At 28.5% G+C, this 16,465-nt stretch overlaps 4 protein-coding genes across 4 annotated transcripts; 1 reads left to right on the forward strand and 3 right to left on the reverse strand.

Annotated features, from left to right (window-relative positions):
* The first annotated feature begins 1,422 nt into the window (after nucleotides 1–1,422).
* LOC124916684 lies at nucleotides 1,423–2,027 on the forward strand. Its single transcript, XM_047457434.1, has one exon. The coding sequence runs from the start codon at nucleotides 1,477–1,479 to the stop codon at nucleotides 1,810–1,812; it is 336 nt and encodes a 111-aa protein (XP_047313390.1). The 5' UTR covers nucleotides 1,423–1,476; the 3' UTR covers nucleotides 1,813–2,027.
* Nucleotides 2,028–2,311: 284 nt separating this feature from the next.
* LOC124916187 (UDP-glycosyltransferase 83A1-like) lies at nucleotides 2,312–3,760 on the reverse strand. Its single transcript, XM_047456916.1, has 2 exons — nucleotides 3,270–3,760; nucleotides 2,312–3,189 (listed from the first exon to the last, which is right to left on the reverse strand). Exons 1-2 carry the CDS (start codon nucleotides 3,748–3,750, stop codon nucleotides 2,312–2,314), a joined length of 1,359 nt encoding a protein of 452 aa, XP_047312872.1. The 5' UTR covers nucleotides 3,751–3,760.
* A 2,495-nt stretch (nucleotides 3,761–6,255) lies between these two features.
* LOC124916188 (UDP-glycosyltransferase 83A1-like) lies at nucleotides 6,256–7,680 on the reverse strand. The gene is made up of 2 exons (XM_047456917.1): nucleotides 7,203–7,680; nucleotides 6,256–7,127 (listed from the first exon to the last, which is right to left on the reverse strand). Exons 1-2 carry the CDS (start codon nucleotides 7,678–7,680, stop codon nucleotides 6,256–6,258), a joined length of 1,350 nt encoding a protein of 449 aa, XP_047312873.1.
* A 2,480-nt stretch (nucleotides 7,681–10,160) lies between these two features.
* LOC124916189 (UDP-glycosyltransferase 83A1-like) lies at nucleotides 10,161–11,585 on the reverse strand. The gene is made up of 2 exons (XM_047456918.1): nucleotides 11,117–11,585; nucleotides 10,161–11,041 (listed from the first exon to the last, which is right to left on the reverse strand). The coding sequence occupies exons 1-2, from the start codon at nucleotides 11,583–11,585 to the stop codon at nucleotides 10,161–10,163; spliced, it is 1,350 nt and encodes a 449-aa protein (XP_047312874.1).
* Between the last annotated feature and the right edge of the window lie 4,880 nt (nucleotides 11,586–16,465).

Consider the following 16,465-nt stretch of genomic DNA (forward strand, 5'->3'; position numbering starts at 1 on the left):
AGAGAAAGGGTATTTTGGGAAAAATAAGAAGTAACAGTTTCGAGGAAACGGAGGACTCTCTGGAGTGGACCTTAAACATGTGCATAGGGCAGAAGATGGGGCAGACTTTGTTTCCCAATACCCTTTTTTCTGCCTTTGAAATACTTTCACATATAATTTTAAATTTATATATAAAAAAGGAACAGACAATTTAAGAGGTTGATTGATTTTGTAATATTTTAAATAACTAGTATTCAAATATTAAACTTATAATAAATAAGGTTATATTTAAAGAGAGGTAATATAATATGAATATGAACTCAACTAAGCTTAAAAATATCAAACTAATATGGTTATCCGGATGTACCACTTCATCATGTGGTTCTTGTTTAGGGAAAATACTCAACTAGGGATTGCATCAAAAGATATATGAATATTCCGGATTCTAATTAACTACTTTGTGAAAAGAATGAGGAGACAATGAATCACTTATTTGGTTGTTGTTCGTTTACGTTTGAATTGTGAAAAAGGTTTTCAGAAGCAATGGAATTAGTCTATTTCCCTTTGGAGTGGATCAACATCAAAGAGGTTGTTGCTATTATGAAAGCAAGAGTTAATCAATTCTGCTCGGATTTGTTTAAATGTGGGTATGCATCTATTATTTATCATGTATGGGCGGAAAGAAATTCAAGAGCATTTTCGAGTGTAAAATGTGGCGCTGAGGATGTATAGAGAAGTAGTATGATTGATTGCAATTCTCTCACTCGTATTAGGAGGCGAAGCCGAAGAATGAGCAAATTATGTCAAAATTGGAGCATGAATTATGATGAAGTCACGCAATTTAGTATGTTTAAGACAAGATTATAAACATAGTGTTGTTGTGTTTGAGTTGTTTGTTTGTATGCGCTGTTGGTGATGTTCATTTGTTTTGTTATTTCGTTATTTGAAAATTAGAGCAACGATTTGTTTTGTTTTAATTCATAAACTCATGTAGTTTTTTTTTACCCGTTTTAGATTTTTTTTTTATTAATAAAATGACGTTAAATCGTTAAAAAAAAAAAATAGTTTGCAGTTTGAACATCGAATAAGGCGGGCCACCAAAGTTTCCAAAAGATTAGGCTTTTATGGCATATGCCACATAATAGTCTGTCACACTCCTTTTGTAATGTGCTTCATTTTATTTTTATTTTTCTAATGGAGTATTGAAATATTTATTATTAATATTATATATGATACTTTATTTATTTTTGAGTTTATTCAAAGGGGTGACTAACTAGTATGTATTCTTGGAAGCAATTAAATTAGTTTGATTTAATTTGGTGCACGTTTATGTTATTATTGAAGATGGCAATTTTGTAATTATGGAGAAAAAAGAAAGGTGTTAAATGTCAATCTGGTCATTACTTAAACGGCCAAAACAAACTCAATTCACCAAACCAACCGCTCACACAAAAAAGCCATTTCCTGGACTCTCTCTCTCTTCTCTCTCTCCTCAACATGAGCTCAAGGCAAAGGCGCCCGTTCACCAGAGCGACGAAGAAGAAGAAGAAGCAAACGAAAAGTAGATCGGAGAAACAATACAGAGGATTTTGCCGAGCGCAAAAGAACTGCACGAGAACAACCGTCGGTGGCGGCGCGTGCACTACCATTTCCGACAAGCTTACGGCACTGAAAAGCCTGATTCCGATTCAAGACACCGAAATTCTCAAATCCGATCAGTTGTTTCAAGAGACGGCGAACTACATTGTCCGTCTCAAGGCACAAGTCTTCGTTCTTCAGAAGTTAGTCGACTTTTACGGTTCTAATGATGCCGATGCCGCACTTTCCAAATGAAAGAGAGAGGTTGCCTACTTTTCCCTCCGATTTCTCTACTTTAATTAATTAGTTTTTGAATCCTCGATCGGATTCGATCGATCTCTTCAACTGATGATCCAGATAGATAAGTTAATTAGTGCCCGCTGAACAAACGAAGTTAGTTTTCCATTTTCTTCTTCTTCTTCTACCTTTTACTTCATTCATATAAAAATTAAGTTAAATCTGTATGCTTATTATTATTTTTTTTTGTTTTCATATTAATTTTGGAAAGAATACTATATAATATATATGCTACTATATTTATTTATAATTAAGGTATGACAGACAACATTCAGATCTTGATATAATTTGTAAATAATTACTTTAGTAGAAAAGATTTTGCTTTTATTAATTAAAAAAGAAAAGAAAAGAAAAAAGAGAATGTTACTTTCTCATTATATTATATTATATCCATTGCACAAATCAATATTGAATATATAGGATTGAGAATGATGAAATTAATTAGGAGAATTCCAAATCAATTTCTCACCCACTCAATAAAATCAAGCAAGTTTTTGTATGAACTACCATTTTCCTTAACACAACTTAGAGTTGAGTCCTTAAGTTCTAAAGCCCTTGCTTTGAAAGACTTGTCACTAATCAATGTCTCAATTTTGTCTCTAATTTCTTCTTTACTTATTACCTCCTCATCCTTCCTCTCAAATCCCAAACCAACCCTCCAAACATAACATATGTAATTTTTATCCATGAATTGGTCACCAATGTATGGCCAACACAAGAGAGGCAAACCATTACTAATACCTTCAATAGTCGAATTCCAACCGCAGTGAGTAAAGAAACAAGCAACCGAAGGGTGTCCCAAAACCTTCTCCTGAGGTGCCCACTTAACCACCTTGCCCATGGTCCCGACTCGATCCAAAACCCTTTCAATGTACTCAAGCTCAGCCCCGTTTACGCTGTCGGGTCTAATTACCCACAAAAACGGCCTATTTGTGAGCTCAAGTCCACTAGCCAAATTAAGAAATTGATCATGACTAAAAAATGTTGTGCTCCCAAATGCAGCATATATAACAGAGTTTGTTGATTGTTGGTCTAACCATTTTAGGCATTCTAAGTCCTCCAGCCAGAGGTTACCGGCTTGTCGGTTGACCGAGATGAGTGGGCCTATAGGCCGAGCCTGTGGAACCAAGCTTAGGGCTGCAGACTCGAGACTTTGGGTTGTGTTGATGATGGTCCATTGAGATAATTTTTCTTTTTCCATGCCGCTCTTAACCAAATCAAAAAGGACCCTCTTTATCTCCACGGAATTGGATCTCACCCATGTAAAATCTTTTGTATTTATGTGCGGAAGCAATGGTGAAAACTCAATATTTGCATCTTTCCTTAAAGGAACACCTACCATATCATTTATATAATTAAACAAATTAAGATAACTAATTAATTAATTAATTAAGAGCATATATATATATATATACCTTCTTGATCAATGGTTCCATCATCAATGAGATTTTGAATGTTGGATATAAGAAGCAAAGTAGTGGCTGAAAAGGGCACGAAAACTGCCGTCTTGATTCCCATCTTCTTGCCAACCTCCAAGGACCAGGCGGCGCAGTAATCAGCCAGGAAGCATGTAATCCTGCCATGATCATCATCTTTCTCATTGAGCTCACTAACAAGCTTCTCCAACATTGGTTGCCTGAGTTGATCCATGTGGTACTCATTATCGGCCAAGTCTGGTAAAGAAACCATTCGAATACGATGGCTTAGACTAGAAGTTCCATTTTCGAGAATGGTGGAGGCAATGAGACGATTATGATTAGTTTGGGTGTTAAGAAAGGTGATGTTTAGACCATGGATGGCTAGGGTTTGAGCCAGCTCCATTAAAGGCATTACATGACCTTGTGCTGGATATGGAAAAAGGAGAAGATGAGGAGGAGGAGGATAGTCACTTCCCATATTATATTTTGCTAATAATTAATTGGTGTGATTAAACTATCATGATCCGGAAGGACTATATATACTATAATAAGAAAGTGAAAAATTTAACAACTATTTTCATATAAAATTAAATGAACTTGGTTAAAAATATACAAAATTCTCAAAATAATGTTTTTCTTACAAAATATATATATCAACCACTTTCTTTCTAAGTCAAAATTATATTCACTCTGCTTATCTCATTCGTTAGTTCTTTTTTAAAGTCAAAATTACAGTCACTTACTTTATCTCATTAATTAGTTAGTTAAAATAGTTTTAAATCTTTATAAATATTTTTTTTATTGTATCTAATTAGAAACAAATGTCATTTGATTCCAGTTAAAATGCTGTATATTTGATTAGATATAATTACTATGTAATTATCGGCTTTTATATTTGTCTGTTGCCTAATTTGATCGAGGATTCCGAGGAGGATTTCTAGCTGCTTATAGATTATGCCGTTTCAGAAAGCTGTCAGAATCTTCCTGGGGAGCATAGCATAGGCAGACCGGCCCCCAGAAATTGGAGGCCCAATTTAATTGTAAACACAGAAGTTTTGGGTCCTTAAAAATTAAAATAAATATATTATTATTAACTTTATCAAAAATAAAATATACACAAATTAAATATATATATATATACTATATAAAAAAATAAATATAATAAAGAAGAATAACAGCAGTATTATTAGTATATTATTATGCAAAGGGATAAGAGATAAGAGATAAAAATAAGATTAGATTGATAATATATAATATATTATATTATATATTTAAAATTTTGGAACCAATGCAAATAGACAGCATATGCAGTTCCATAGGTTTTCTCGTCTACCGGTCGGAGTATTAAAGTTGTCAAAATCGTGATTCAATTCGTAAACTTATTTGAGTTTGAGAGTTGACTCAACAAAAACAGGTTAAGAGTCAAAGAAACTGGTTTATAAAAAGATTCATAGTGATTTAACTAGTTGGAATCGATGATCAGTCTTCTACCATTAATATTGGCATTTTTGGGTTGATTTTTTTTTTTAAATAATAATCCAATATTATTTAATCTATTAGTTAGTAACTGAGATATTAAAATAATTTTATTTTGTTTAAAAAAATATTATCATAATATATTAATATCATTTAAATTATTAAAAAAAATTCATTTAAATAATTCAAATTTTATTTTAAAACCTTCTACTCAAAAAGCTTATGGAAATGGTGTATGACTAAGCTAATTAAAATCTTGAATTTGTTCAAGAAATTTTAAGATTTTACAATACATAAGGAATATGATTTAAGTAAATTTTAAATTAGTTAAAGTAATATTACAAATTTAATTATATAATTATAAACTTTATGATTTTACTAGTTTTATGAAAATATTAAATTATATATATTTTTTTAGAAAAATATTATTAATTATTCAAATAAATTAATTTATCAAATATTTATGACAATAATTATTATTTTTAAATAAATTCTTTATTTTAATTGTTAAACTACCAATCAAGAAATGGTATGGTTCCTAATTATTTAAATTTCTTAATTTTTTTTTTTAAATGATTTTGGGATGGAAAAATTATGAGATAATTTCAAATATTTTTTCTTAGAAAACAAATTAAGACATAAAATAAAAATTGATATATCTTTAAAGAGTAATGATATAGAACAGAAATTTGATGTCATGAATGGTGTCAAGAATGATGTGTCAACACGTGATTAGACTTAAATCTAGATACCGTAACATAAATTAATATATTTGAGTTCGAACAAAAATAAATAGCTCTGGATCTCATGCGGGAATAATTTAAAAGATTCAAAACCAAAAAGAGTGGTATTTGTTAAGAATAACATAACGGAGGCTTATGCATGAAAATAATCAATTTGGTAGTTGTGGTCGGACTCTATTTTGGATTTCTCACCACATCCTCCGAGCTCAGGTTATGGACTCCTTTATACATGTAGTCTCTAAGGATTAGAAACAATTATGTAGCATCTACATCGAGATTTCAAGTATTGTATACGTCTTTGTAAAACTACCCGTAATAACAAACTTGATTGGCTAAATTATTTTATATCATGTAAAATTACCGTAATAACGAACTTGATTAGTTAAATTATTTTACATCATACTTTATAAAAATGGGACAACAGATTAAGTACATAACCCTCAAACATACTTCACTAAGCGCAAAATTTGTTATCTGACATGCTCGAACCTTAAAATGTCAAGAAGACTGAAAATATTCGCATCTTATTTTCACTAAACTAATATAACTAGAGGAGAAAATATTCATATCCTACTTTATATTTAGATGGATCTAATATGTTTTACTCTATCTAATAGAGCCTTACAATAATTTTGCTTATTATAGAGTCAACTATAAATATTAATTAACATCAGTCAAACAATGTTTGCAAAGATCCCATAAAAAACATATTAATTTCTTTTTATTCAATAGGCAAATCTGCATTCCTCCAATTACTAAGCTATTCAATTCCTCACCCACTCAATAAAATCAAGCAGGTTTTTGTTGGAGCTACCATTTTCCTTGACACTAGCTAGAGTTGACTCCTTAAGTTCCAAAGCCCTATCCTTGAAAGATTTGTCACTAACCAAAGTCTCAATCTTTTCTTTAATTTCTTCTTTGCTTACAATCTCCTCATCCTTCCTCTCAAATCCCAAACCAACCCTCCAAACATTACAAATGTAACTTTGGTTCATGAATTGCTCACCAAAGTATGGCCAACACACCAGAGGCACACCGTTGCTAACAGCTTCAATAGTCGAATTCCAACCGCAATGAGTAAAGAAACAAGCAACCGATGGATGTCCCAAAACCTTCTCCTGAGGTGCCCACCTCACTACCTTCCCTCGACTCCCTACCCGATCCAAAAACCCTTCCGGGTAGTCGAGTTCGGACCCATTTACGCTGCCGGGTCTAATTACCCATAGAAATGGCATATTTGTGAGCTCAAGTCCAATAGCCAAATGATGAAATTGATCATGGCTAAAAATGGTTGTGCTCCCAAATGAAGCATATATTACAGAGTTTGGTGGTTGTTGGTCCAACCATTTGAGGCTGGCGTCTAACTCTGCATGCATGAGGCTTCCGAGTCGGTTGGTTGAGATGAGTGGACCTATAGCTCGAGCTTGCGGAACCAAACTCAGGGCTGCTGGCTCTATGCTTCGGCTCGTGTTGATGATGGTCCATTGAGCCAATTTTGCAGTTTCCATGCCATCTTTAAATAAATTAAAAATCGATTTTTGCACCGCCGCAGTTTCAAATCTCCTCCATATAAAATCTTTCACATTAAAAGCTGGTAATGTTGGTGAAAATTCAACTGTTTCCTTCAGCGGATTTCCTGCCAGTACCACATACAAAACAAAAATAAGGAATTTGTTTTGATTTGATAATTACTAGGAACAAAACATCTAACCTTCTTCATCGATGATTCCATCGTCAATGAGTTTCTGAATGTTGGATATGATAAACAAAGTAAGAGCCGGGTAAGGGGTGAAAACTGCGGTCTTGATTCCCATTTCAAGACCGAGAGCTAGGGCCCATCCCATGGCGTCATCGACCACGAAGCCAGTAATTGGACCGTGGTGATGATGATCATCATCATCATCTCCATTTTCAATCTGACGTATGAGATCCTCCAGCTTGGATCGCGTAATCACCTCGCCTATCTTCATGAACGATTCCTCCTTGCCGGGTACAAAGGCGAGTCGAATTCTAGGGTTGAGACCCACGTCATCATCGGAAACCGCGGCGGCGATGAGGCGGTGATTGGTTTCGATGTTAACAAAGGTGATGTTGCAGCCATGGGTGGCCAGGGTTTGAGAAAGTTCCATAAGAGGCATAATGTGACCTTGTACTGGAAAAGGCAAAACCAAAATATGAGGGTTTTCCATTATGGCAGGATTCATTCAGATTTTAGATATGTGAGAATTGGTATTCAACTAGTCTATCTATCTATATATATATATATAGAAATGAGATAGATTTAGATTTTTGTTACAGAGATCTAAGTTAATTAGTTAGCTAGGTAGATTTAATCATAATGATCATTATTAATAAGTTTCAATAAATTTAGTCTTGTTTGTTTGTACTGAAAAGGAAATAGATTGTTTGGGAATAAATGGTTAATATTTTATTATTTAAATTTTAAAATATCTAATTATTTTAAATTTTAATTAATAATTTATATATAAAATGAGACAACGATATAAACATGAATAAAAAATACACTTAATCAAATCAGACACATAATTTGTGGTGCACAACGTGTCAAATATTAAACTTACTAGTTTCATAGAAAATGTTTTGTTTCTAATTAAATTTAGATACTAAGAATTTAGATTGATCAATATTTTAATATATATATATATATATATATATATATATATATATATATATATATATATATATATATATATTAAAATTATATTTTATTCTGGTTAAAGAAAAAACTTTTGAGTCTATATATATAACTTTTGAATATATTTAATATTATAAGATAACTACTTATTAATAAAGATGAAATAATATTAAAAAATATATGATTTTAAAAATTCAAATAATATAAATATAATTTCAAAGATTTAATGAATCTAAATCTAATTTCTAAAATCTAGTTAAGTTTTATCCCTAAAATATTTTCAAATATTTTTCATTTTAAATTAGCTACAAAAGTGAAATTTAAATTAGAGCTGGTTTGATTTGTGTTTTTTTTTTTTCTAATAAAAATTTAATTATCTTATCATATCTTTTTACAACCATTAAATCATTCAAGTCATTCACCAACATATTATAATACCTTTATTTTATTTTATAAAAATTAAATAAATAAAAATATTATACTAATTCAATCAATTAAAAATCAAATAATTTAATTTTTCATTAATTATTTTCATAAACCCAATAAAATCTTTCAATAACCGATATAAAATAAGATCCTCGAAATTAGAGAGGTCCTAAACTCTTAGCATAAAATTTTCCAATATTTTAGTAGTATTTTAATTAATAAATTAAGTTATAGGAAATGAGAGAAATGACGTTTGATTAGGATAAAATTTTCCAATAACAAATTCTAAGTTTTTAAAATAAAAATAAAATTTTATTATCTAGACATCTTCCTACACTCAATAGATTTATACTTTTATAATTAGCTCACTTGAACGTATGTACTAATAAAAAATCATTTAAATATTTAAATATAGTACTCATTTAATCCATTACTAAATTAGAGTTAATTTTATTTATTTATTTATATATTTATTAATTAAATATTAATATATTTTTTCTTTTCTTCTTTCTCATTAATTAAACAATTTAAATTTATTTTATTTTTAATTTTGTATTATATTTTTTTTATTATTAATTTATTTATAAATTTTATGTTTTATTATAATATTTTTATGAAGAATTTTATATTTTACTTAATTATATATAAATAAAAATAATAATTTTTTATTTATTTTTTATCTATTGGAATATTATTTTATCTAATATTTGATTATTATTTTAAATTATTATTATTCAATTCTTAATTCTTAATTAATTTATTTATGTGTTAAAAAATTTTTTTTGTTGAATTGATAAGTCATTATTATATTTAATAATTTAGACCAAACAATTTTAAAATAGTTAATAATTAATGTTAATATAAGAAAAAAAATATAAGAAAAGAAGAAAAATATAAAGTTAAAATAATTAATGATATATTTATAAGATAAAATTAAATAATCAATAATAAATACTCATATAGGAATAATAAAAAAATTATAAAAAAAAATTATTAATTAAAAAGAAGTTAAAAAAATATATATTAATATTAAATTAAAAAATATATAAATTAAAAAATAAAAATTAATTATGGTTACTAAAATAGATTACATAAATCATTTTTTATAGTACTTATCTTTAAATAATCTTTTATTAATATATACGTCTAAATAAATTTTTAGAGAATGGATTGGTGTGATTGAAATATAGATGGAGAAAATAAAAACTTATTTTTTGTAAAATAACAATAGACCAGATACATATGTTATAACTTATAAGTTGCATTTTTAATTGAGTTGGGATATCACAAATACATAATAAAATTTATTCTAGATGGGTTCAACAAGGGAGGATTGACTTACTAATGTATTTGTTATATAATATTTTAAACTTTATAGAGATAAAATAAATTTAATTTAATATTTTTATTGATAATTTGGACAACATTGAGATCTTGATATAATTTGTAAATAATTACTTTAGTAAAAAGATTATACTTTTCTTAATTAAAAAAGAAAAGAAAAGAAAAAAGAGAATATTTATTTCATATCCATTGCCCAAAACAACATAGGATAAACATTATTTAATTAATTAGGAGAATTCGAAATCAATTTCTCAGCCACTGAATAAAATCAAGCAAATTTTTATGGGAACTACCATTTTCCTTGACACAACTGAGAGTCGAGTCCTTAAGTTCTAAAGCCCTTGCTTTGAAAGACTTGTCACCAATCAATGTCTCAATTTTGTCTTTAATTTCTTCTTTACTTATAACCTCCTGATCATCCTTTCTCTCAAATCCCAAGCCAATCCTCCAAACATCACATATGAAATCTTGGTTCAAGAATTGGTCAACCAAGTAGGGCCAACATAACATAGGCAAACCGTTGACAACACCTTCAATGACCGAATTCCAACCGCAGTGAGTAAAGAAACAAGTAACCGAAGGGTGTTTCAAAACCTTCTCCTGAGGTGCCCAACTCACCACCTTACCCCTGGTCCCGACCCGATCCAAAACCCCTTCCAAGTAGTACTTAAGCTCAGTCCCATTTACGCTGTCGGGTCTAATTACCCACAAAAACGGCCTATTTGTGAGCTCAAGTCCAGTAGCCAAATTAAGAAATTGATCATGACTAAAATATGTTGTGCTCCCAAATGCAGCATATATGACAGAGTTTGTTGATTGTTGATCTAACCATTTTAGGCATTCCAAGTCCTCCTGCCAGAGGTTACTGGACTGTCGGTTGCCCGAGATGAGTGGGCCAATAGGCCGAGCATGTGGAACCAAGCTTAGGGATGCAGCCTCGAGACTTTGGGTTGTGTTGACGATGGTCCATTGAGATAATTTTTCTTTTTCCATGTTTATCTTAAACATCTGAAAAACCTTCTTCTTCAATTCCACGGTACCAAGTGTCATCCATAACAAATCTTTTATATTCAGGGGCGGAAGCAATGGTGAAAATTCAATTGCTTCTTTCTTTAAAGGAAAACCTACGTACATCATATATATATCAATTAATTAAGAGCTTAAATATCATATATATGTATATAAATATATATATATACCTTCTTCATCAATGGTTCCATCATCAATGAGATTTTGAATGTTGGATATTTGAAGAACAGTAGTGACTGAATAGGCCACGAAAACTGCAGTCTTGATTCCCATCTTCTTGCCAACCTCCATGGACCAGGCGCAGCTGTAATCAGCCAGGAGGCAGGTAATCCTGCCATGACCATCGCCCGATCCTTCTTTCTCATTGAGATCACTAATAAGCTTCTCCATCACGGGTTGTCTGAGTTGTTGATTGTCATACTCATTTTCCAAATCCGGTAAGGAAACCAATCGGATTCGATCGCTTAGACCAGAAGTACTTCCATTTTCAATGAGACGATTATGATTAGATTGGGTGTTAAGAAAGGTGATGTTTAGACCATGGGTGGCTAGGGTTTGAGCCAGCTCCATTAGAGGCATTATATGACCTTGTGATGGATATGGAAAAAGGAGAAGATGAGGAGGATAGTCACTTCCCATATTATATTTTGCTAATTAGTTATTAATTGGTGTACGTGATTAAACTATCATCATCCGGAAAGGACTATATATACTATAATAAAGTGAAAGAAGTAACATTGGAAATATATAAAATTCTCAACAAATATTTTTTTAAGTATAAAAAAATATTAAATTTTCATAAACATATATTTTTTATTATTTTTTATTGAAAGAAAATAACTTTTTTTACTAGAAATGCTAAATAAATTTTTTATTAGAAAAAAAATCATTTTTTTACTCACAACCACTCTCTTTCAAAGTCAATATTACAGTCACTAACCTTTTATTATTTTTTATTGAAAGAAAATAACTTTTTTTTACTAGAAATGCTAAATAATTAATCTCATTCGTTGGTTAATTATTATTTTATTAATTAAAAAAAAAGAAAATAAAAAACTGCTAAATAATTTTTTCTCTTCAATAGTTTATATATATATATATATATATATATATATATATATATATATATATATATATATATATATATATATTAATTTATATTTTATATTATATATTTATATAATATTATTTTTATTAGTAAATTAATATTAAATATATTTTTTTTTCATTAGTTTGTATATACATTTATTTTTTTATTTTTTTTCTTATTATTTATTTATATATATATATATATATATATATATATATAATATTTGTATTTATTGTATGAATAATATTTTGGTTAATATAATGATTAACTAATTTATCAAAATTACATTTAAAATAAATAAATATATATATATATATAAAATATTAATATTTTAAAATTATTAATTATTTATATATATATATATATATATAAAAGGAAATTTATAAATATAATATATAGTAAAATAGTAAAATAAAAATAACTATATTTAATATTATATTTTGATATATTTTAAATAATTTATAAATATGTGTTATTTTAATTTATAATGTTTTTATATATATGCATATTTTTTAAAAATTAATATTAATATTAATTTTTATTAATAAATTAAAATAATAATTAATGTTATTGTAATAAAAGTGAATAATTATATATATATATATATATATATATATATATATATATATATATATATATATATATATATATATATATTAATGTGTTATTAAATAATTTGACCGAAAAAAAAGAAATAAATGTTTCAAAAATTAATTAAAACATAAAATGTTTAATTATGTAATTAAGTATTGTAAGAATGAAAATTTATAGTAGCCTAATTTATAATAATATTAATATTTTAAAATAATATTTTGATTTTAAAAATTCAAAATAATTCAAAAGAGAAATTAAAATTAAATTAGGATTAATTATTATGATAATTAAATCTTAATTAGAAAAAATAAATAAAAATAATTTAGGATTAAAATATTATATTTATTTTACCAAAATTAAACTCAAAACTGGTTTAAATATTTTAATTATGATTTTAGACATAAGTTATAGGTAATTTATATTTTATAATATTTTTTTTATTAGTAAATTAATATTAAATATATATATTTTTTTCATTATTTTGTATTTACATATATTTTTTTTTATTTTTTTTCTTATTATTTATTTATATATATATATTTTTTTTATTTATTATATGAATAATATTTTGATTAATATAATGATTAACTAATTTATCAAAATTACATTTACAAAATATATATACATACACAAAAATATTAATATTTTAAAATTATTAATTATATATATATAAGGAAATTTATAAATATAATAAATAGTTAATATATATATTAAAATAATAAAATAAAATAACTATATTTAATATTATATTCTGACTTATTTTAAATAATTTATAAATATTTATTATTTTAATTTATAATGTTTTTATATATATCCATATCTTTTACATAAAATATTATAATATTAATTTTTTATTAATAAATTAAAATAGTAATTAATGTTATTGTTTAATAAAAGTGAATAATTATATATATTTTTTAATATGTTATTAAATAAATTGACCTAAAGAAAAAGAAATAAATGTTTCACAAAATCAATTAAAACATAAAATTTTTAAATTAGAAAAAAAAAATATATTGTAGGCATGAAAATTTATCGTACCCTAATTTAGAATAATATTAATATGTTAAAATAATATTTTTAATTTAAAAATTCAAAATAATCCAAAAGGAGAAATTAAAATTAAATTTTGATTAATTATTGTGATAATTAAATCCTAATTAGAAAAAATAAATTAAAAAATCAAAAATAATTTGGAATTAAAATATTATATTTATTTTATCAAAAATATTTTAATTATAATTTTAGACATAAGTTATAGGTAATTTATAGTCTAAAATAATTAAATAAATATTTCAAAATATCCCAAAAAAAATGAACCTAATTTTTATTATGTTGTCAAAAATATTTTTGTGTATTAATTTGTTGAAGAAAAATAAAAAAAAATAGTTAAAATTCAATTTCAAATAACATTTCTATTAGAAATAAAAACTAATAATTTAGTTTGACCGAAAATAAGGGAATCGACTTGTATCCATCGAATCAGCGCTGAATTTTTATACAGCACCCAAGAAAGTCACCATCCGGTTGTAACCAAGGAAGCGTACGTCCGGGTCCAAACATGATCAGCTAACGGTTGACTAACCCCATTACCCCAAACGCTCGAATGTCAAACAGAACGCCGAGAGATGGACGGAACGCCAACGACACGTTTATTTAAACCAAATGACGTCATTTTTTTCGTCTTTTCCGATGATACAGGGCGAATACCGGAAGATCGCGCTCGACAACGACGATCCTTCTAGAAGCCTCATCTCTGCCATCTTCCATCCTTATCCCTCCATTTTTCACCAACGTGCATGTCTCTCCATCGCCTTCAATACCCTAGGATAAGAAGTCAAAACCTACCCTAGAATTAGGTTGGCGTAGACAGAACAGAAACAAAGAAGAAGGATTTTAAAAGCCAATTCAATATGAATTCAACTTCGAACCCGACTTAGATTGAGTATAAATATTTCCTAGGTGTTCTTCTTCCAATCCATCAAACAAAATCCAATAATCACAACATGTTTGAAGATTTCCCTTAGAGCTCCGACAACTGGTTTTTGAAGAAACCATTACGTCGATCCAAGTTTCGATCCAGAGTTAGAGTGTTCTCCAATCAATAGTAAGCTTCTAGACTTACTACAATTCAAATTGTGATTCAAAAATGGAAATTTTCAAGTTCAATCGGGGTTGATCTTATTTAGAGTTCAATTTCATGTTTTCTATAATCAAAATCAATCCCTACATGATTTCCAAGCTTTCTGTTAAAAATATATTTCATCAATTCAACCCCAATCAAAAAACCTCAAATTTGATTTGAAATTTTGAAATTCGTGTTCTTGAGTTTTTAAGCTTGATTTTGATTCAAATAGTTACCTAACATTATTGTAAACGTGTTACGATGATTTTCAAATGATATTACATACATACGATCATGTTTGATCGATCCGAAATTTTAGAAAAATAAAGTTTAAATTTCTGTTTTGAATTTTATTATAGAGCTTGATTGATATTCTCGTTTTGGTCGTGTTCGATTGTAAACATCATTTCGAAACTGTTGGAAAAAGAATTAGGCCATTAGATGGCCTAATTCAAAACATCACAATTTTTTTTCCTAAAAGTCATTTTGAAAAATCAATCCTTATAGTGCTCGATTGATCGGGTTTAAGATTAGGGTTATGATCTATACATCCATGAGTTGTTAGCAACTTAACGATCATATTTTCATGATCTTTATCAAAAGATACAAACCTGCAATTTTCATACCAAATGAAGAACACTCGATGTTCTTGGACTGAGTCTTGTAGGACCGAGGGCCGAGAAACATGACTGAGAATTTTCGATCTTGACCGAGATCAAGGACCGAGAAAATTGACATCGGACTGAAACTTAGGACCACTGTTCTTAAGTTAGGACCAAGTCTTAGGACTGGTGTTCTTGAGCAAAGACCGAGAAATTCGATCGATAATTTTCACCTAAGACCGAGAGGTCTGACTTGGGACCAAGACTCCTAGGACCCACGACCGAACAATCCGAGTTTAGAATCGAGCCTCCTGAACCTCATAACCGAACACTTTAATCCTCTAACCGAGTATGTCGAGCCCCGATTCAAAGCACCCTTAGTCTAGACTGAGCCCATCCGGACTTTGACCGGTAAAAACAGACCCATGTCTTAGGACTTCCGGTCCTAAGGCTTGTTTGATTCCACTTTTCAAAACCCAAAATTATTTTTTGTAATTTTGAAACTTCAATCCATTTTCAAATAATCCTAAAAGGTCAGAAAATGATTTCAAAATATTTTCGGAATATTTCCCAACACAATATTTTGACTAAGGCCCCGTTTGAAACTTATTTTTAAATTCTAGTACTTTTTTTGATATTTTCAGGTCTTGGACCTAAGGATTTTCTTAGGGGTTATAATATATAGAGAGAGATGATACAAGAAGCGACTCTGGGGGAACGAAACAAGAAGCGACTCCACCTGGCATGCCAGGTAGGTCAAATAATAATTAATTTTGTTTTTTGTTTCCACGTAGGATAATCCCCCTCAATTCAAACTCCTCTCATTTCCTCTCAACCATTCTCTCTCTTCAATCTGAAAATGCTCAAAATTCTCTAAACAACCCTCTCTTCAATCTTCAATCTATCTCTGCTAAAACTCACTCCCATTTCTGATCAACAACCATCTCTTCAATCTTCAATCTATCTCCGCTAAAACTCACTCTCATTTCTGATCAACAACCCTCTCTTCAATCTTCAATCTATCTCCGCTAAAACTCACTACCATTTCTGCTCAAACTCACTCTCAAATCCGTTTAAACCCTAACCTAAGTATCCGCTCAAACTCTAA

This window comes from Impatiens glandulifera, chromosome 9 (assembly GCF_907164915.1).
Source record: "Impatiens glandulifera chromosome 9, dImpGla2.1, whole genome shotgun sequence".
Taxonomy (NCBI): Eukaryota; Viridiplantae; Streptophyta; class Magnoliopsida; order Ericales; family Balsaminaceae; genus Impatiens; species Impatiens glandulifera.

What these genes read in the sequence shown, in the direction of transcription:
- LOC124916684 (XM_047457434.1), top strand. Translation starts at nt 1,477, where the DNA reads ATGAGCTCAAGGCAAAGGCGCCCGTTCACCAGAGCGACGAAGAAGAAG.
- LOC124916187 (XM_047456916.1), bottom strand. Translation starts at nt 3,750, where the DNA reads ATGGGAAGTGACTATCCTCCTCCTCCTCATCTTCTCCTTTTTCCATAT. An exon ending in TGGAACCATTGATCAAGAAG is followed by an intron (nt 3,190 to 3,269) that starts GTATATATATAT and finishes ATGATATGGTAG; the next exon opens with GTGTTCCTTTAAGGAAAGAT.
- LOC124916188 (XM_047456917.1), bottom strand. Translation starts at nt 7,680, where the DNA reads ATGGAAAACCCTCATATTTTGGTTTTGCCTTTTCCAGTACAAGGTCAC. An exon ending in TGGAATCATCGATGAAGAAG is followed by an intron (nt 7,128 to 7,202) that starts GTTAGATGTTTT and finishes TGGTACTGGCAG; the next exon opens with GAAATCCGCTGAAGGAAACA.
- LOC124916189 (XM_047456918.1), bottom strand. Translation starts at nt 11,585, where the DNA reads ATGGGAAGTGACTATCCTCCTCATCTTCTCCTTTTTCCATATCCATCA. An exon ending in TGGAACCATTGATGAAGAAG is followed by an intron (nt 11,042 to 11,116) that starts GTATATATATAT and finishes TGATGTACGTAG; the next exon opens with GTTTTCCTTTAAAGAAAGAA.